Source organism: Nerophis ophidion, linkage group LG08 (assembly GCF_033978795.1).
Source record: "Nerophis ophidion isolate RoL-2023_Sa linkage group LG08, RoL_Noph_v1.0, whole genome shotgun sequence".
NCBI classification, from domain to species: Eukaryota; Metazoa; Chordata; class Actinopteri; order Syngnathiformes; family Syngnathidae; genus Nerophis; species Nerophis ophidion.
This window is the reverse complement of record NC_084618.1, coordinates 48,025,049-48,046,703: the sequence shown is the minus strand read 5'-3', so window position 1 is coordinate 48,046,703 and position 21,655 is coordinate 48,025,049. Positions and strand designations below refer to the sequence as shown.

At 39.3% G+C, this 21,655-nt stretch overlaps 2 protein-coding genes across 5 annotated transcripts in view; one reads left to right on the top strand and one right to left on the bottom strand.

Moving 5' to 3' along the window:
- The window catches only part of lrrc45 (leucine rich repeat containing 45), a 31,652-nt gene extending 29,310 nt beyond the window's left edge, over nucleotides 1–2,342 (bottom strand). The window contains exons 1-2 of one of the 4 annotated variants that reach the window (XM_061908728.1): nucleotides 1,929–2,342; nucleotides 1,661–1,811 (exon numbers count right to left, since the gene is read on the bottom strand). The gene's annotated coding sequence lies outside the window, so the exon portion shown is untranslated. The remainder of the gene's footprint in view (nucleotides 1–1,660; nucleotides 1,812–1,928) is intronic. The other 3 variants (XM_061908725.1, XM_061908727.1, XM_061908726.1) reach the window with 3 other exon arrangements.
- trub1 (TruB pseudouridine (psi) synthase family member 1) lies at nucleotides 1,983–13,365 on the top strand. The gene is made up of 8 exons (XM_061908729.1): nucleotides 1,983–2,168; nucleotides 2,244–2,342; nucleotides 9,602–9,657; nucleotides 10,244–10,325; nucleotides 10,408–10,480; nucleotides 10,874–11,013; nucleotides 12,185–12,241; nucleotides 12,329–13,365. Exons 1-8 carry the CDS (start codon nucleotides 2,027–2,029, stop codon nucleotides 12,490–12,492), a joined length of 813 nt encoding a protein of 270 aa, XP_061764713.1. The 5' UTR covers nucleotides 1,983–2,026; the 3' UTR covers nucleotides 12,493–13,365.
- The last annotated feature ends 8,290 nt before the right edge of the window (nucleotides 13,366–21,655 follow it).

Genomic DNA, 21,655 nt, shown 5'->3' with positions numbered 1-21,655 from the left:
AGGCTTTGAGCCGGGGGGCAACGAGAATTGCCACCCCAGCCCGTCGCCTCTCACTGCCGGCAACGCCAGAGTGGAAGAGAGTCCAGTCCCTCTCGAGAGAACTGGTTCCAGAGCCCTTGCTGTGCGTCGAGGTGAGTCCGACTATATCCAGCCGGAACTTCTCTACCTCGCGCACTAGCTCAGGCTCTTTCCCCCCCAGTGAGGTGACGTTCCACGTCCCAAGAGCTAGCTTCTGTAGCCGAGGATCGGACCGCCAAGTGCCCTGCCTTCGGCTGTCACCCAGCTCACAATGCACCCGACTTCTATGGCCCCTCCTATGAGTGGTGAGCCCATTGGAGGGATGACCCACGTTGCCTCTTCGGGCTGTGCCCGGCCGGGCCCCATGGGGACAGGCCCGGCCACCAGGCGCTCGCCATCGTGCCCCAACTCCGGGCCTGGCTCCAGAGCGGGGCCCCGGTGACCCGCGTCCGGGCAAGGGAAATCTGAGTTAATTTTGTTGTAATTCCATGGTGTTGTTGATAAATTGGTTTGGCTTTGCATAGTAGAATTTTAACTTACACTTACAGATGTAGCAACCAACTGTAGTTACTGACAGTGGTTTTCTGAAGAGTTCCTGAGCCCATGTGGTGTTATCCTTTACACACTGATGTCTGTTTTTGATGCAGTACTGCCTGAGGGATCATAGGTCCATAATATCATAGCTTACGTGCAGTGATTTCTCCAGATTCTCTGAACTTTTTGATGATTTTATGGACCGTAGATGGTCAAATCCCTAAAATCCTTAGAATAGCTTGTTGAGAAATGTTGTTCTAAAACTGTTTGACAATTTGCTTACAAATTGGTGACCCTCGCCCAATCCTTGTTTGTGAATTACTCAGAAATTCATGGTAGCTGTTTTATGCCCAATCATGGCACCCACCTGTTCCCAATTAGGCTGCACACCAGTGGGATGTTCCAAATAAGTGTTTGATGAGAATTTGTCAATTTTATCAGTATTCATTGCCACCTTTCCCCAACTTCTTTGTCACGTGTTGCTGACATCAAATTCTAAAGTTAATGATTATTTGCAACAACAAAAAAATGTTTATCAGTTTGAACATCAAATATGTTGTCTTTGTAACATATTCAACTGAATATGGGTTGAAAATGACTTGCAAATCATTGTATTCCGTTTATATTTACATCTAACACAATTTCCCAACTCATATGGAAACAGGGTTTGTACATGCTGCATTAAACAAAATAGTTACTTACACAACAAATGTGTTTTTGGATTGATTTAAGCTTTTATTAGTAGATTGCACAGTACAGTACATATTCCGTACTACTGACCACTAAATGGTAACACCCGAGTAAGTTTTTCAACTTGTTTAATTCGGGGTCCACCTTAATCAGTTCATGTACCATCAAATTGAATGAAAAAATCTAGATTATTCGGATCAGATCTCCCAAATGCAATTTAAGGTAAACAAAAACAACTTAGGTTGTTATAATGTTCAGCATATGTATGTAGGTATGCTTTTTTAAATTCAGATACGAGTACACTTGTAGCTACATGCTAGCTAGCTATTCTTCAACTTGCTTGGGAGAAAAAACAACAACATTGAATGAAATTTAAAATAATCCACTAAATATATGGTTAACAAAAATGAAAACTTACCCTACAGAGTCAACAGTACGTTCAGACAGTTATTACTCTTGCACCAAACGCAGTTGACAACAAAAAGAAGCCAAGCGTAACCAGGAAGTGTAGCACACCGTGAAGCATTCTGGTCAATGTAGTAGAAAACGCGCTGTGGTTTATCGGCTTCCTTTTACATGCATTAAAAAAGAAAGACAACAGAGAATGCATTGTGAAACAAACAAAACCTATTTTGGAGGATTTTTTGGTAAATATATGTCATTATATTCTTGGTACGAAGTATTACGTTGTCAATGTTCCACCAGCAGGTGGCGGTAAATGAATTACAGATGACCTACGAAGGAGGAGTTGGCCACAAAGAGGAAGATAGTTGCTCCAACAAGCATGGCTGGAAACAAGGCAGCGCCGTCACTTACCAGTTCACTATCCAAACTGCAGTCCCTGAATGGACTGTTTGCTATCTATAAGAAGCCAGGACCGACCTCTGCAGATGTCTTGAATAACCTCAAAGAAGTTTTGCTGACGGGTAACGCGGGGTAACAGAGTAATAACGTGACGTGTTTGTGAAGGCAAACGCGCTGATGCTCTATTTATCTTATAGAAGCTGGCGTGAAGAACGCAAACCCGAGGAAGAGGAAGAAACAGAGTCTTAAAATGGGACACGGAGGAACACTCGACAGCGCTGCCAGTGGAGTGTTGGGTGAGCACTGTTTCTCTTTTTATACGTGCAGGTGTTACTATTAAACTTGGGTTCAATCACTGGCGTCATCACCCTCAAGACGCTTTATGATGACGTCACCTCTATCTTTTGATTGATTTAATTTTTTGAATTTTTATTTGTAGAGATGGGATTTATTCCTGTTTGAAGGGAGCTGAATCTTGAGGATCTGTTCTTTTCAAAGATTATTATTATTATTATTATTATTATGGAGCAGGGGTCGGCAACCTTTACCACCCAAAGAGCCATTTTGACCCGTTTCCCCCCAAAAAAGACAATGAGAGCCGCAACCATTCTCGCGAATATCTGCTGATGGTTACCCAGATAACAATAATAAGGGCGTGCTATGAAGCCATTGCCTTTGACGCCTTCTACAACATGTACAAACAGCTTCCCAGTCCAGTAACATGTTGTATGTGGCTTCCGCAGATACACATACACGACTGCAAGGCACAGTTGTTCAACAGCCATACAGGTTACACTGATGGTTGTGATATAAACAACTTTAACACTTTTACTATTATGCGCCACACTGTGAACCCACACCAAACAAGAATGACAAACACATTTCGGGAGAGCATCGCCACAGTAACACAACATAACAAATACCCAGAATCCCATGCATCCATGACTATTCCAGGCTATATTATACACCCTCGCACCCCCAACCCCGCCCACTTCAACCGACGCACGGAGGGTTGAGGGGGGGGGGGGGTGCATGTGCAGGTAGCCACAGAACTGTGCGAGGGCTGGATGCAACCTAATGTCTGAACAGCATCACAAGCACAAAGGCTTATGGACTTTGGTAACATGCTAATTATACCATAAGTCATATAAAAACAGGGACTCCAAGTAGCAAACAAAGACCACACTTGGATTTTACATAATTTAATATTGTTACCATATCATAGATAAAAACATCTATTTTGATTAATTGCAAAACTTGCACCTGGGGATAGTTTGATTGGCAACACCAAATTGTCCCTAGTGTGGGAAAGTGAGTGTGAAAATTGTCTGTATCTGTGTTGGCCCTGTGATGAGGTGACGACTTGTCAAGGGTGTACACTGCCTTCCACCCGAATGCAGCTGAGATAGGCTCCAGCACCCCCTGCTCCCCTGAAATATACAAACCTTGTTTCCATAAGAGTTGGGAAATTGTGTTAGATGTAAATATAAATGGAATACAATGATGTACAAATCATTTTCAAACCATATTCAGTTGAATATACTACAAAGACAACATATTTGATGTTAAAACTGATAAACTTGTTTTTTTTTTAAATAATCATTAACTTTAGAATTTGATGCCAGCAACACGTGACAAAGAAGTTGGGAAAGGTGGCAATAAATACTGATTACCATATTTCCTTGAATTGCCGCAGGGCATATAGTATGCGCCTGCCTTGAATTACTGCCGGGTCAAACTCGCTTCGCAAAATAATTAGCGCATGCTTAGTATTACCGCCTGGTCAAACTCGTGACGTCACGAGTGACACTGCCCCTGTCATCATTTTCAAAATGGAGGAGGCTGATTTCAATACCGGTAATTTGAAATCACATAAAGGGAAGAAGATTAAGAGCTATTCAGTAGGATTTAAGGTCCAAGCTTACATCACACTCAAATGTTCACTGCTTGCCTTTGGTAAGTGCCGGAGTGAGAAGAGGTTTTAAAATAATTAGCGCATGCTTACTTTTACCGCATGCCTTTGGTAAGCGCAGGAGTGAGAATAGGTTTTAAATTAATAAACGCCCCAACGGCAATTCAAGGAAATACGTTAAGTTGAAGAATGCTCATCAAACACTTATATGGAACATCTCACAGGTGTGCAAGCTAATTGGGAACAGGTGGGTGCCATGATTGGGTATAAAAGCAGCTTCAATGAAATGTTAAGTAATTCTCAAACAAGGATGGGTCGAGGGTCACCAATTTGTAAGAAAATTGTCGAACAGTTTTAGAACAACATTTCTCAACGAGCTATTGCAAGGAATTTCGGGATTTTACCATCTACGGTCTGTAAAATCATCAAACGGTTCAGAGAATCTGGAGAAATCTCTGCACGTAAGCAATGGTATTACAAACCTTTGATTCCTTTAGGCGGTACTGCATCAAAAACCAACACCAGTGTGTAAAGGATATCACCACATGGGCTCAGGAACACTTCATAAACCACTGTCAGTAACTACAGTGGGTCGCTACATCTGTATGTGCAAGTTAAAACTCTGCTATGCAAAGCTAAAGCCATTTATCAACAACACCTAGGAACACCGCCGGCTTTGCTGGGCCTGAGTTAGTTAAGTTAAACTACCGATTTCAGGGGGGACACTCTAACCACTAGGCGAGCTCATCTAAGATGGACTGATTCAAAGTGGAAAAGTGTTCTGTGGTCTGACGAGTCCACATTTCAAATTATATTTGGAAACTGTGGACGTGGTGTCCTCCGTAACAAAGAGGAAAGTAACCATCCGGATTGTTATAGGCGAAAAGTTCAAAAGCCAGCATCTGTGATGGTATGGGGGTGTATTAGTGCCCAAGGCATGGGTAACTTACACATCTGTGAAGGCACCATTAATGCTGAATGGTCCATACAGGTTTTGGAGCAACATATGTTGTTATCATGGACGCCCCTGTTTATTTCAGCAAGACAATGCCACACCACGTGTTACAACAGCGTGGTTTCGTAGTAAAAGAGTGCGGGTACTTTCCTGGCCCGCCTGCAGTCCAGACATGTCTCCAATGGAAAATGTGTGGCGTATTATGAAGCGTAAAATACGACAACAAGACCCCAGAATGTTGAACAACTTAAGCTGTACATCAAGCAAGAATGGTAAAGAATTCCACTTTCAAAGCTTCAACACTTAGTTTCCTCAGTTCCAAAACTTTTTATTGAGTGTTGTTAAAAGAAAATGTGACGTAACACAGTGGTGAACATGCCCTTTCCCAACTACTTTGGCACGTGTTCCAGCCATGAAATTCTAAGTTAATTATTATTTGCAAAAAAAATAAAGTTTATGAGTTTGAACATCAAATATCTTGTCTTTGTAGTGCATTCAATTGAAAATGGGTTGAAAAGGATTTGCAAATCATTGTATTCCATTTATATTTACATCTAACACAATTTCCTAACTCATATGGAAATAGGGTTTGTACAAGCGGTAGGAAATGGATGGATGTTTAAGAGCACATGCTCCTTAAAGGGGAACTGTAGAGGTAGAAAATGGATGGATGGAAATCTAGAACCAACTCATCTGCCCAATTTGGCAACCTTGCGCAAAGCAAAACATGAAAAGAATGATTCGGAATTAGGTGACAGAAATCCTATTTATTCCTTGCAGCTGTTAGAATACAGTTCACCTCATATTTGTAGCATCAGAGACATTGTTCTGTCACGACTGGAGTAAAACACAAATGTGTACAAGACCTTCATAAAGAAAACTCACCAGAAAATATGTTTTAAGGTAACTAGATCAGTTGTAAGAAAACTGCCAAGGCCAAATGGCTCATCCGAACATTTCTTCCTCTTATCAGGGTGGGACGAAGCATAACACTTTCCCCATGATGCAAATTGCACATTGGCATACCGAATGGATTCATGCAGGTGCACCTGTTCCAAAAGAAGTTGAGTGATTTTTCTCAGGCCATTTTTGGAGCTCTTGTGTAGGCGTTTACTTCTTTCCCTGACCTAAAAAGTTAAATCAATGAATGCTTTAACATGTTACTTGGTAAACAAGATGCAAAACTACAACCTTGTTTTGCCGTTCCGTCTGCAGGCCGGAAAAAAGTAAAACTGCATTTGATAAAAAAAAATGGAAACAATCAGCAGCCTCTTAAAGTAGATAAAACAAAAGTCTCTGTGCTAAAAACTTGTGCATTTGATGCTTTTTGTCAAAGCTTATGTAGCGCTTTCGGTGACAGCATTTCTTTAAAATGTTGGAAGTTGCAACAAACACAACAACCAGTTTCTTAAACTGATAAAAGCCATCGCTACACAAGGTGTGACCCAACAGGTCTACATAAAGAGGGGAAGACTGCTGAAGAAAATATTTGAAGCTCTAAAATCTGGTATGCTACAAATAGACACACAATGCAACGTATCAGAACAGTGTGTTTTTTTGTCAAAACAATGTTCTTAACTGTATTGCAATCTAAGTAAACGAAGCACAAGGACAGTTTCATTCATCTCTACCTCCATTGGTGTCATCCAGACTTCTTGCATCTCTCATCTTACAACTGCTGTGAAAGAAGGACCCAGCTTCCCTGACTGACTGCCTCTGGGCAATCAGAGAAGACACTAAAACAAGAAATAGTACAAATCCCATTTCCATATGAGTTGGGAAATTGTGCTGGATGTAAATATAAACGGAATACCATGATTTGCAAATCCTTTTCAACCCATATTCAATTGAATGCACTACAAAGACAAGATACTTAATGTCCAAACTCATAAACTTTATTTTTTTTTGCAAATAATAATTAACTTAGAATTTCATGGCTGCAACACGTGCCTAAGTAGTTGGGGAAAGGGCATGTTCACCACTGTTACATCACCTTTTCTTTTAACAACACTCAATAAACGTTTGGGAACTGAGGAGACACATTTTTTAAGCTTTTCAGGTGGAATTCTTACCCATTCTTGCTTGATGTACAGCTTAAGTTGTTACACAGTCTGGGGTTTCCGATGTCGTATTTTAGGCTTCAAAATTTTCAATGGGAGACAGGTTTGGACTACAGGCAGGCCAGTTTAGTACCCGCACTCTTTTACTATGAAGCCACGCTGTTGTAACACGTGGTGTGGCATTGTCTTGCTGAAATAAGCAGTGGGGTCCATGATAACGTTGTTGAATGGCAGTATATGTTGCTCCAAGACCTGTATGTAACTTTCAGCATTAATGGTGCCTTCACAAATGTGTAAGTTACCCATGCCTTGGGCACTATTACACCCCCATACCATCACAGATGCTGGCTTTTGAACTTTGATCCCAAAACAATCCGGATGGTTCTTTTCCTCTTTGTTCCCGAGGACACAAATGTCCACAGTTTCTAAAAACAATTTTAAATGTGGACTCGTCAGACCACAGAACAATTTTCCACTTTGCATCAGTGCATCTTAGATGATCTCGGGCCCAGAGAAGCCGGCGGCGTTTCTGAATGTTGTTGATATATGGCTTTCGCTTTGCACAGTAGAGCTTTAAGTTGCACTTACAGATGTAGCGACGAACTGTAATTACTGACAGTGGTTTTCTGAAGTGTTCCTGAGCCCATGTGGTGATATCCTTTAGAGATTGACGTCGGTTTTTGATACAGTGCTGTCTGGGGGATCGAAGGTCTCGGTCATTCAATGCTGGTTTCCGTCCATGCCGCTTACATGGAGTGATTTCTCCAGATTCTCTGAAACTTTTGATGATATTATGGACCGTAGATTTTGAAATCCCTAAATTTCTTGCAATTGTACTTTGAGAAACGTTGTTCTTAAACTGTTTGACTATTTGCTCACGCAGTTGTGGATAAAGGGGTGTACCTCGCCCCATCCTTTCTTGTGAAAGACTGAGCATTTTTTGGGAAGCTGTTTTTATACCCAATCATGGCACCCACCTGTTCCCAATTAGCCTGCACACCTGTGTTTGATGAGCATTCCTCAACTTTATCAGTATTTATTGCCACCTAAATTTCTTGCAATTGCACTTTGAGAAACGCTGTTCTTAAACTGTTTGACTATTTGCTCTTGCAGTTGTGGACAAAGGGGTGTACCTCACCCCATCCTTTCTTGTGAAAGACTGAGCATTTTTTGGGAAGCTGTTTTTATACCTAGTCATGGCACCCACCTGTTCCCAATTAGCCTGCACACCTGTGTTTGATGAGCATTCCTCAACTTTATCAGTATTTATTGCCACCTTTCCCAACTTCTTCGTCACATGTTGCTGGTATCAAATTCTGAACTCAATGATTATTTGCAACAAAAAAAAAGTTTATCCTTGTAGCATATTCAACTGAATATTGGTTGAAAATGATTTGCAAATCATTGTATTCCGTTTATATTTACTTCTAACACAATTTCCCAACTCATATGGAAACAGGGTTTGTACATGTGCAGTGAGGGTCACCCACAGCTATAGGCTGGGAGAATTTACTTGGACTGACACTGACCATTGCTCAGCAACAGTCACAGGAACACATTGTGACTGCAAAAGTTGGCAAAATGACCTTTTACATAAATTAATAAAGGACAGGTTTTTGTGCGTAAGCAAGTTTAACAACTGAGGCCCCTGGTCAACTAAAGGTTTTCATGTTCTAAAACACGTGAAAACTTGATAGCACATGCAGCAATGATCTACTAAACATGTGTGCAGAGGATTGGGTCTCTTTCATGAGCCAAATGAGTGCAATCCATTTAGTGTGTCCGTTTTCATTAATATGCAGACTATATGCTTATCAAAATGCCCACAATAGTAGGAGAAGATGCAAATATATTTGCACACAGTGTGATTTATTAAGAGTGTTAAACCTCAACTGCGAGCACTATCTTGCATCTGTATTTAGCACGTCTGAAAAGTATGTGCAAACTGACACAGTTACACATATGCCTGTGAGAAAGGAGGCGATTGCGCTGCAGCTGTGCTTGTGAACATACTATATATGGAATGTCAAAAATAAAAATGTTAACCACATTGTCTTTTCAACTATATCATTTTATAATTTTATAGCTGCTGTATGACTTATTGAGCTGATTAAAACAAATTGATTTGATACCTTTTTCTGTCTTTTTTTTTACAATGTTTTTTCATATACAGTGTATCTGGAGTGTATTCATAGTGGTTCACCTTTTCCACATTTTGTTATTTTATTGCCTTATTCCAAAATGGAATAATACATTTTTGTACTCAAAATTCTCCACACAATACCCCATAATGACAATGTGAAAAAAAGTTTTCCTTAGAGCTTTTTGCAAGTTCATTATAATATATTTTTATATATTATGATATATAGTAGTAGCGACTTCCTTGTTCATTTACGAAATCCGGTCAACTTCCTTTGTTTTCACTTTGTCGAACTGCAGATGCAAGTGACGTCGAGGTCACATTGGGGCCTGTGCGTTTTTACACTGGAGTCTTATAAAGATCACATTTTACCTGCAGTGTAAACAGTCAGCTGAAAAAAAATCGGATTTTGAAAAAATCAGATATGGAACACTTTGGCCTGCAGTGTAACGTAGTCTTATTTGCTGTAAATATATTTTCTCTTTCAGTTGTTGGTGTTGGAAATGGCACAAAAATGCTCAGCGCAATGTTGACCGGTTCCAAGGTTAGTCAAAGCTCCTGACACTCACATCATTTTTACTTTAGCTTGATTTAATGTCATTTTATCAGATGTGTATATGTGTTCATAAACAACATTCATTGCAGTCGAATACAGTTCCGGTTAGAAGTTTCATGAGTTTGAATAATTCTCATGACTTTGTTGCTCTTTTTTGGTGTATTTAAATGTTTTTTCCCAAGATGCAAGGATAATATAGCTTAAGCAAAGTTTGACAAAAACTTTACTGAACGAAAATATAAACGCAACACTTTTGTTTTTGCTCCCATTTTTCATGAGTTGAACTTTAACTACTGTATATACACAAAATACCTATTCCTCTATTGTTTACACATCTTTCTAAATCTGTGTTAGTGAGCATTTCTTCTATGCCAAGATAATCCATCGTACCTCATTGGTGTGGCATATCAAGATGATGATTTCAACAGCATGATTATTGCACAGGTGTGGGCCCCAGGCCTTGAGTTTGATACCTATGCAACTAGTACGTTGTTAACTCAAATTTGACTCAATTAACTGTCAATATTTAACCTAACAAATCATGCCCATTTCTAATGTACCCTTTTAATTTCAGAAATATACTGCTGTAGGGGAGCTGGGAAAAGCAACGGACACTCTTGATGCTACTGGCAGTGTTACTACAGAGAAAGACTTTAGTAAGCACCAATCCCATAAATTAATCTGTACCAGGTGTGGTTTACCTGTTTTTCGGTACATTATGGGTTTGTTTTCATGCAGAACATGTTACCAGGTTGGACATGGAGGAGAAACTTCACGGTTTTGTTGGCGATATCATGCAAGTCCCACCACTGTAAGCCTCCAGCCTGTCCTAATTGAATTCAATGCGCATGTTGTCCCATTTTCTTTGACATCCAATCGAAGTAATTCCAAGTACACATATGCAGTATTTGTCAGTTTACACATGACAGACGTGAGCAGCTGATTTGTCTGTTTTACTGCAACACTTGCTTATCACTTTCTTTCATGCATGGTTTGTGTTTTACGATGTAACGCAAATAAGACCTGCATGGGGCGGGGGGTGCTTGTTAAACGGCACGAAAGCATTCTGGGTTTCCAACACCTCCCGTTTGCGGTTTTGCAACCAAAAACTGGAGGTTGAGTTAACAATGGTGTCTTGGGATTTTACTGATGCAGGATGTTAATGTGTTTTTTGATAACATTATTAGCGCTTTTGTCAATTTAGATACTCTGCTTTGAAAAAAGATGGTCAGCGGATGTCGGTGCTTTTGAAGAAAGGTCACAATGTAGAGGCGAAACCAGCAAGATCTGTCACGGTGTACAAGTTGACGCTCCAAGAGTTCAAGCCCCCTCTCTTCACTCTGAGTTTGTATTTAATGCAGAAATTAAGCTTTTTTTAATGCTTTTTATGCTTGTGCACTTTGTTTTTTATATTTGCTCATCATTCACAATCATTATGAAGCCGGGGATCGAACCAGGAACCCTCAGGTTGCTGGCACGGCCACTCTCCTAACTGAGCCACGCGCCCCTTAATATTGATCATGTTTAATCATGCCTGTTATTACAGCTACATACGCTGTCCAGCAGCTGTGTACAAACAAAACATGAAATAATACTTTACAGCAGGGGTCGGGAACCTTTTTGGCTGAGGGAGCCATACAAGCCAAATATTTTAAAAAGTATTTCCGTGAGAGCCCTATAATATTTTTTTTAAGACTGAATACAACTAAATGCGTGCATTTTTAAGTAAGACCAGTCTCTTATTCTTTTTTAATAACATTGTTATTCTGAAGCTAACCAATTATAAACAGAATACTTCTTACCATTAATGCGACTTCTTGAACAGGTGCCGTAGAAACCGGATGGATGGATTAAAATCCATGAAATTCATGTTTTATATTTTGAACGTTATTTTTGACACTGATTACCACCGGAATTATTCGGTAATTATTGTGTTAAGCAATGTCAGCTAAGATTTATCTGAGAGCCAGGTGTAGTCATCAAAAGAGCCACATCTGGCTCTAGAGCCATAGGTTCCCTACCCCTCCTTTACAGATACTGTAATAGGATTGTCAATTTTTTCAGTCATTACAGATTGTTGTCCTATCGCATTTTGTTGTGCATTACAAACTCAACAGTAATTCATCGGCTAACACAAAAGCCGCAGCAAGTCATCGCAAGGCGACGCTGAAAATACTGTCCCTCAGTGTTTGCTCTTACTAACAATGTCACTGCAACTTGGTTATTATATGGGTTACGACTGTAAAAGAAGTATTGTTGACTGTTTTGACTGCATTTTTTGGAGTGATAAAGAGCAGAATAGATAGCTCCCGTTGGCTGGATTTCTAGCCACATAAAACGAGCTGATTAATAAAAATTAGAATGCAAAAAAACAACAAAACTTGTGTTTTTAGGACTGTACCCGATCAACAAAATACATTAAAAATAATAATAACAATAATAATAAATAAGTGCTGTTCCCCTTTAAAGCAGCATTGCAAATGTATTAATGCTACATTTGTATTTTTCATTGCAGATATTGAATGTGGAGGTGGATTTTATGTCAGAAGCTTGGTGGACGACCTGGGAAAAGGTTGGTTCCAAACCTTAAATTTGCTGAATTAATCCTGATAACTAATATAACTAATAAACCCTAAAAAATGTTGTGTGCCTGCCCCAGCTCTCTCTTCCTGTGCTCATGTCAAGGAGCTTATCCGCACCAAACAAGGTCAGTTCACCTTGGAAGATCATGCCTTACAGGAGGAGCACTGGACACTCGAGCATATCCTTAAATCATTGCACCTGTGTCCGGACGAGGTGGCAGCAGCAGAGGGTAGCACCTGAGAGACCCAAGTTAAGATTTACATTTGTAAACTAATTTAAATGTAGGTTACGCTATAGTAATTATGATTGGTTTTCAAGTAGGATAGTAACAGGATAGATTTTTTTTTTTTTAATTGTCAGGTGTCAGTAGGTGTTTGCAGAATGAAATAGCAAATCATGTTTATTTTTGTATTTAGTTGAGTCATTATATGGAAAAATCTTAGCTTTCTTTGCTGATAACTTAATTTTTCTTACATTTTGTAAGTAATAGAAGGACTCCTTCCACTATTCATTTCATTGTGGTTTGTTTGATTCAGTGTCTAATTGTTATTTTATTTACTACGTTTGTTTGGTTTTTTTACTGCAAGATAGCACATGACTCTATACTGGCACTGCTGAACAAGAAAACATTTGTAGTTTTTTGAGTAATGGGTCACAAAATTGGGGATGCGTATCATTTCCGATGAATTCTGATGCTCTTTTTCATTAAAACTTTTCATTTTAATGCAACATTTTTGTTGTAATATTTATTGATAATCTTAAAGTCATGGGTGGCCAAAGTGTTCCTCACAGCATTTATTTTTATTGGCCTTAGGAACATTCTAAAAATGTACTGTATGTAACTTTAAATGTTATAATTATGAAATACAATTACTTTTATACACAAGTGGGAAATACAGTATTTTATCTTAGTTGTTCAGTAGAAATTGAAGACATTTTCCCACATTGTTACATTAAATATTATATACAGCAGTAACATTCCCAGAAGCATATATAAAAATAGTTTTTCACCCACAGAATCGTGGAAGTTTTACGTTACCTATTTTGTATTGATTCTATACTGTGACAAGACGCACCTCACCTGTCATGAAAAGTAAAAACAATTGTGTCCAATGTTCTGTGCCATAGTTTTTTTGTGTGATTGCAATACTTTCGGCAGTGCTTCGATTTTCGCATGGCCCACTTTTCATAGGATTTTTTTTTTGTATACCATCTTGGTTATCGTATGACCAAACATTTACAAGGAGTTCAGTCCCTTCCCCCAATATAACAATCCTTAAAATGTCATGTCACAATGAGATAAGTGTTGTGCTTGACTTTTTCCCCCAAACCCCTATGTCTGTTTTTTGTTTATTGAACAATATATAGATATGATATATGAACAAGTCAAGGTTTATGATTTGTCTTGATGTCTATATTTAGTTTTTCAGTACTGCCCTAGTCTTTGGAGAATCACCATAAGTTCAAAGATGCTCAGTCCAAGCTTCAGTTGACCTTGTGGAACTTCCTACAATTTTGAAATGTCTGTTTATGCACTACTGATGTTTGAGGAGCTTAAGTCAATCACAGACTCCTAAAGATGGAGACTTGAGACCTGATTGGTGCTTCGTTTTGAAGTCAATTCAGACTCCTCAAGAACTATGTTTCTGTATAGACGGGATACTTTGTGACATAGAACCATGATCTAAAGCAGTGGTTGTCAAACCTTTTTCACCAAGTACCACCTTAGAAAACACTTTTCTCTGCAGGTGCCACCATAATGACCAACCTGAGTATACAGTAGCATAGAAGGCTGAAATATCCCTTGAAAACAAACCAGAGGTTTTTATTTAACAAGTACATTTAATATTTTTGGCCACTGTAACATTGCACACAGTTTGAACAGTTAACACTGAAGATAAATTAAACACTGTACTTAAATCAAGTGATTCTTGAGTTTACCACTAGATGGAACCCATGTACCATTAGTGGCAGAGCCATCCATGACTAGTGGTATATGTACCACAGTTTGAGAATGACTTGTTTTACAGCACATGCTCTTTAAAGGGGAATTGTACTTTATTTTTATTTTTTTATTTTTATTTCACAATCATGAAAGCATGGACTGATGTTCTTTTTTTAAGCATTCTAAATATTAAATGTGATCAAAAGGCCTCTTACAATGAAGCTTGTGGGAGTGGCTCTGTTCTGCCTATTGAGCCTTTAAAAACATCCAAATCCTACATTAAGATTTTATATATATTATGTAAGTACAAAACCCAAAACCAGTAAAGTTGGCACATTGTGTAAATCGTAAATAAAAACAGAATACAATGATTTACAAATCCTTTTTAACCTATATTAAATTGAATACACTGCAAAGACAAGATACTTAACGTTCGAACTGATAAACTTTATTTTTTGCAAATATTAGCTTATTTGGAATTTGATGCCTGCAACATGTTTCAAAAAAGCTGGCACAAGTGGCAAAAAAGAAAGTTGAGTAATGCTCATCAAACACTTATTTGGAACATCCCACAGGTGAACAGGCTAATTGGGAACAGGTGAGTGCCATGATTGGGTATAAAACCAGCTTCCATGAAATGCTCAGCCATTCACAAACACCATTTTGCATGAGCAAATTGTCGAACAGTTTCAGAACAATGTTTTTCAACAAGGTATTTTAATTAATATTAGTTTAGGGATTTCACCATTTACAGACTGTAATATCTAAAGGTTCAGAAAATCTAGAGAAATCACTGCATGTAAACTGCAAGGCCGTGATTTTCGATCCTTCGGGCAGTATTGCATCTAAAACCGACATCAGTGTGTAAAGGATATCACCACATGGGCTCAGGAACACTTCAGAAAACCACTGTTAGTAACTCCAGTTTATCGCTACATTTGTAAGTGCAAGTTCAAACTACTATGCAAAGAGAAAGCCATTTATCAACAACACCCAGAAACGTTGCCGGCTTCGCTGGGCCCAAGCTCATCTAAGATAGATAGATAGATAGATAGTACTTTATTTATTCCGTCAGGAGAGTTCCTTCAGGAAAATTACAATTTTCAGCACAATGAACTGATGCAAAGTGGAAAAGTGTTCTGTGGTCTGACAAGTCCACATTTTAAATTGTTTTTGGAAACTGTGAACGTCTTGTCCTCCGGACCAAAGAGGAAAAGCCCCATCTGGACTGTGAGAGGCACAATGTTTAAAAGCCAGCATCTGTGATGGTATGGCGGTATATTAGTGCCCAAGGCATGGGTAACTCACACATCTGTAAAGGCACTATTAATGCTGAAAGGTACATACAGGTTTTGGAGCAACATATGTTGCCATCCAAGCAAAGTTTTTTAATAGACGCCCCTGCTTATTTCAGCAAGACAATGCCAAGCCACATTCTGCACGTGTTACAACAGAGTGGCCTCATAGTAAAAGAGTGCGGGTACTAAACTGGCCTGCCAGTAGCCAAGACCTGTCTCCCATTGAAAATGTGTGCCGCATTATGAAGCCTAAAATACCACAACGGAGACCCCAGACTGTTGAACAACTTAAGCTGTACATCAAGCAAAAATGTGAAATAATTCCACCTGAAAAGCTTAAAAAATTGGTCTCAGTTCCCAAACGTTTACTGAGTGTTGTTAAAAGGTAAGGCCATGTAACACAGTGGTAAAAATGTCCCTCTGTCAACCTTTTTACAATGTGTTGCTGCCATTAAATTCTAATTTAATGATTATTTGCCACAAAAAAACTATGTTTCTCAGTTCCAACATTAAGTATCTAGTCTTTGTAGTCTATTCAATTGAACATAAGTTGAAAAAGATTTTTATTTACGATTTACACAACGTGCCAACTTCACTGGTTCTGGGTTTTGTATATATGTACTGTAGTAATGGGAACATTTATAATAATATTTACATATTTTGATCATTTTAAGCATACGCGGGGCAATAATTTCAAAAACGCATCAAAACGTAAGCTATTTTTTTTTAACAGCATCACTGATTTCTCCTCACTGCAGACTTTAAGAGCCAACAAAGACGCTGGTTGTCCCCTCAAATTGTTAACTATGCACAATAGGGCTGCAAATCTTTGGGTGTCCCACAATTCGATTCAATATCAATTCTCGGGGTCGCGATTCGATTATATATCGATTTTTTTCGATTTAACGCGATTCTCGATTCAAAAACGATATTTTTCTGATTCAAATCGATTATGTATTCATTCAATGCATAGGATTTCAGCAGGATCTACCCCAGTCTGCTGACTTGCTAGCAGAGTAGTAGATTTTTTTAAAAAAAAGCTTTTATAATTGTAAAAGACAATGTTTTATCAACTGATTGCAATAATGTAAATTTGTTTTAACTATTAAACAAACCAAAAATACAACTTATTTTATCTTTGTGAAAACATTGAACACGGTGTGTTGTCAAGCTTATGAGATGCGGTGCAAGTGTAAGCCACTGTGACACTATTCTTTTATTTTTATTTTTATAAATGTCCAATGATAATGTCAATGAGGGATTTTTAATCACTGCTATGCTGAAATTATAACTAATATCGATACTGTTGTTGATAATATTAATTTTTGTTTCACTTCTTTTGGTTTGTTCTGTGTCGTGTTTGTGTTTTCTCCATTGTTCTGTTTATTGCAGTTCTGAGTGTTGCTGGGTCAGGTTTGGTTTTGGAATGGGATTGCATTGTTATGGTATTGCTGTGTATTGTTTTGTTGGCCAGCCATTTTCTACCGCTTATTCCCTTTCGGGGTCGCGGGGGGCGCTGGCGCCTATCTCAGCTACAATCGGGCGGAAGGCAGGGTACACCCTGGACAAGTCGCCACCTCATCACAGGGCCAACACAGATAGACAGACCACATTCACACTCACATTCACACACTAGGGCCAATTTAGTGTTGCCAATCAACCTATCCCCAGGTGCATGTCTTTGGAAGTGGGAGAAAGCCGGAGTACCCGGAGGGAACCCACGCATTCACGGATTGATAAAAAAAATAAATAAATGAGAATCGATTCTGAATCGCACAACGTGAGGATCGCGATTCGTATTCCAATCGATTTTTTTCCCACACCCCTACTGCACAACCTCCTAAACCCAAACGTGTTTCTCTCAATGGGGAGGCATCACTCACTGTCTTGACTTGTACATGCATAAATATTACATTTATTGAAATATCGGCATTTTAATTTTCTGGTTCAAATTGTAGTTTGTGACACAAAATGTGGTCAATTCAAATTTATCATGGACTTTCACTTATACTGGACCTATCACGCAACATAGTTGGACATTACTATTGTACTATAGCTGCAACACCCTGTTTTTACCGCTAGGGAGTTCAAATGCAACATAAGGTAATGGCCAACTGTTGAGATTGAGTAATTTATGACAAACAGTAGGAAATGGATGGATGGGTGGATGTTTAAAGGGATACCAACAAAAACTTAATGGCTAAACTATATGAATAGGCTGTAGAAAGTGTGGGGGGTGGCGTGGAGCGGCTGTGCCAGCAACTTTCTAGGTCCGATTCCAGCTTCCATGGTCTTTGTCACAGCCGTTGTGTCCTTGAGCAAGATGCTTTCCTCGCCTGCTCCCACTGCCACTCACACGTTTAAAAAAAAAAATATATATATATATATATATATATATATATACATACACACACACACACATCCATACATATATACACACAATATAGCCTTTGTGTTTTTTCCTGCGCTCTACCCCAGTATGGAGCCACTGTATAACGGACAAACCACAGAAACCTCGACTATATATAGTCATGCACCAGGTCCCCCCGTGTGGTTCTGGGATTTTTGCTCACCGTTCTCATGATCATTTTGACCCCACGGGATGAGACCTTGCGTGGAGCCCCAGATCAAGGGAGATTATCAGTGGTCTTGTATGTCTTCCATTTTCTGATAATTGCTCCCACACTTGATTTTTTTCACACCAAGCTGCTTGCCTATTGTAGATTCACTCTTCCCAGTCTGGTGCAGGTCTACAATTATTTTCCTGGTGTCCTTCGACAGCTCTTTGGTCTTGGCCATAGTGGAGTTTGGAGTCTGACTGTTTGTGGACATGTGTCTTTTATACAGATAACGAGTTCAAACAGGTTCCATTAATACAGGTAACGAGTGGAGGACAGAAGAGCTTCTTAAAGAAAAAGTTACAGGTCTGTGAGAGCCAGATATCTTCCTTGTTTGAAGTGACTAAATACTTATTTCCCCCCATAATTTACAAATATTTTTTTTTTAATTCCTACAATGTGAATTCCTGGATTTTTTTTTTCACATTCTGTCTCCCACAGTTAAAGTGTACCTATGATGAAAATTACAGACCTCTGTCATCAGTATAAGTGGGAGAACTTGCACAATCGGTGGCTGAGTAAATACTTTTTTGCCCCACTGTATGTATGTGTGTGTGTGTGTGTGTGTGTGTGTATATATATATATATATATATATATATATATATATATATATATATATATATATATTCCTTGACTCACATATGAACTTGAAGTGCCATCCCATTCCTAAACCATAGGGTTCATAATGATGTTGGTCCACCTTTTGCATATATTACAGCTTCATTTCTTCTGGGAAGGCTGTCCACAAGGTTGCGGCGTGTGTTTATAGGAATTTTTGACCATTCTTCCAAAAGCGCATTGGTGAGGTCACATACTGATGTTGGTCGAGAAGGCCTGGCTCTCGGTCTCCCTTCTCATTTATCCAAAGGTGTTCTATCAGGTTCAGGTCAGGACTCTGTGCAGGCCAGTCAAGGTTATCCACACCAGACTCTGTCATCCATGTCTTTATGGACCTTGCTTTGTGCACTGGTGCACAGACATGTTGGAAGATGAAGGGGCCCGGTCCAAACTGTTCCCACAAGGTTGGGAGCATGGAATTGTCCAAAATGTTTTGGTATCCTAGCTCATTCAAAGTTCCTTTCACTGGAACCAAGGGCTGAGCCCAACTCCTGAAAAACAAACCCACACCATAATTTCTCCTCCACCAAATTTCACACTTGGCACAATGCAGTCCGAAATGTACCGTTCTACCGGCAACCTCCAAATCCAGACTCATCCATCAGATTGCCAGATGAAAAAGCGTGATTCATCACTCCAGGGAATGTCTCCACTGCTGTAGAGTCCAGTGGCAACATGCTTTATACCACTGCATCCCATGCTTTACATTGTACTCAGCAATGGAAACCCATACCATGAAGCTCTCTGCGTACTGTACGTGGCCTAATTAGAAGGTCACATGAAATTTAGAGCTCTGTAGCAACTGACTGTGCAGAAAGTCTTTGCACTATGCGCTTCAGCATCCGCTAACCCCTCTATGTCAGTTTATGTAGCCTACCAGTTTGTTGCTAAGTTGCTGTTGATTACAAACTCTTCCATTGTCTTATAATAAAGCAGACATTTGACTTTGGAATATTTAAGAGCGAGGAATTTTCACGACTGGATTTGTTGCACAGGTAGCATCCTATGACAGTTCCACGCTGGAAATCACTGAGAGCGGCCCATTATTTCACAAATGTTAGTAGAAACAGTCTCCATGCCTAAGTGCTTGATGTTATACACCTGTGGCCGGGCCAAGTGATTAGGACACCTGATTATCATCATTTGAATGGGTGGCAATTAAGTGTGTTGATGTTTATATACTGTATATATACAGAGTATATATATATATATATATATATTTACAGTGGGGCAAAAAAGTATTTAGTCAGCCACCGATTGTGCAAGTTCTCCCACTTAAAATGATGACAGAGGTCTGTAATTTTCATCATAGGTACACTTTAACTGCGAGAGACAGTATGTGAAAAAAATCTAGGAATTCACATTGTAGGAATTTTAAAGAATTTATTTGTAAATTATGGTGGAAAATAAGTATTTGGTCAACCATTCAAAGTTCTCACTGATGGAAGGTTTTGGCTCAAAATCTCACGATACATGGCCCCATTCATTCTTTCCTTAACACGGATCAATCGTCCTGTCCCCTTAGCAGAAAAACAGCCCCAAAGCATGATGTTTCCACCCCCATGCTTTACAGTAGGTATGGTGTTCTTGGGATGCAACTCAGTATTCTTCTTCCTCCAAACACGACGAGTTGAGTTTATACGAAAAACCTATTTTGGTTTCATCTGACCAGATGATATTCTCCCAATCCTCTGCTGTATCATCCAGGGACGGCGTGGCGCAGTGGGAGAGTGGAGGATGTACTTTACAAATAATGCTCATTGATGTAGGCCCAATTGTCACCATGTACTGATTGCTTCAGTGTTTTCTACTACAGGAAGCTTTGTATCTTATTTTATTTATCGCGCTGATCTTCTTTTACATTGCTACTGGCATTGGTTTTCAGTCAATGAATTCATTGTCAACACCACTGATGGAATTATCACTTCTGTTATTGGTCCCATTGTGTTTATCTCCAGGTACAGTGAAGTGAGAAGTACTTCTTTGCTTGCCTTAGTGATGCCAAGCAAAGTACAGAGGTGCAAATTGGCTCGAAACAATGCAAAAGTGTGCCACATCTCAATGGATTCAATGCATATGATTTGTTGTACAGTACATGGTGCAGTTTACCATTTAAAGGCCTACTGAAACCCACTACTACCGACCACACAGTCTGATAGTTTATATATCAATGATGAAATATTAACATTGCAACACATGCCAATACGGCCTTTTTAGTTTACTAAATTGCAATATTATATTTCCCACGAAGTGTCCTGTTGAAAACGTCGCAGAATGCTGACGTGTACGCGTGACGTCACGGACTGTTAGGAAATATTAGCGCTGTGCACACACACAGCTAAAAGTCGTCTGCTTTAACCACATAATTACATAGTATTTTGGACATCTGCGTTGCTGAATCTTTTGCAATTTGTTCAATTAATAATGGAGAAGTCAAAGTACAAAGATGGAGTTGGGAAGCTTTAGCCTTTAGCCACACAAACACACGGTGATTTCTTGTTTAAAATTCCCGGAGGTGAAACTTTACTATGGATCAGAGCGGTCAAGCGAACATGGATCCCAACCACTTGTCAACCAGCAGTTTTCGGTGAGAAAATTGTGGTAAAAAGTCGCCACTTACCGGAGATCAGCTGAGCTTGTGCCGTCCGTACAGCTGCCGTCGACTTACATCAGACACTGTCCTCAAAACACCCGTGGAGACACCCTTTCGACTATCAGGTATTATTAAACTCACTAAAACATTAGCAACATAAAAGAAAGATAAGGGATTTCCCAGAATTATCCTAGTAAATGTTTCTAAAAACATCTGAAGCTGTCCCAATGCAAATGCGTTTTTTTTTTTGTTTTTTTAGTCCGTCGCTATCAATATCCTCAAACACAAATCTTTCATCCTTGCTCAAATTAATGGGGAAATTGTCGTTTT

Coding starts and splice junctions, on each gene's coding strand:
- trub1 (XM_061908729.1), top strand. CDS start 2,027: ATGGCTGGAAACAAGGCAGCGCCGTCACTTACCAGTTCACTATCCAAA. Junction 2,169..2,243: donor CAAAGAAGTTTTGCTGACGG/GTAACGCGGGGT, acceptor TTTATCTTATAG/AAGCTGGCGTGAAGAACGCA. Junction 2,343..9,601: donor CGCTGCCAGTGGAGTGTTGG/GTGAGCACTGTT, acceptor TTTCTCTTTCAG/TTGTTGGTGTTGGAAATGGC.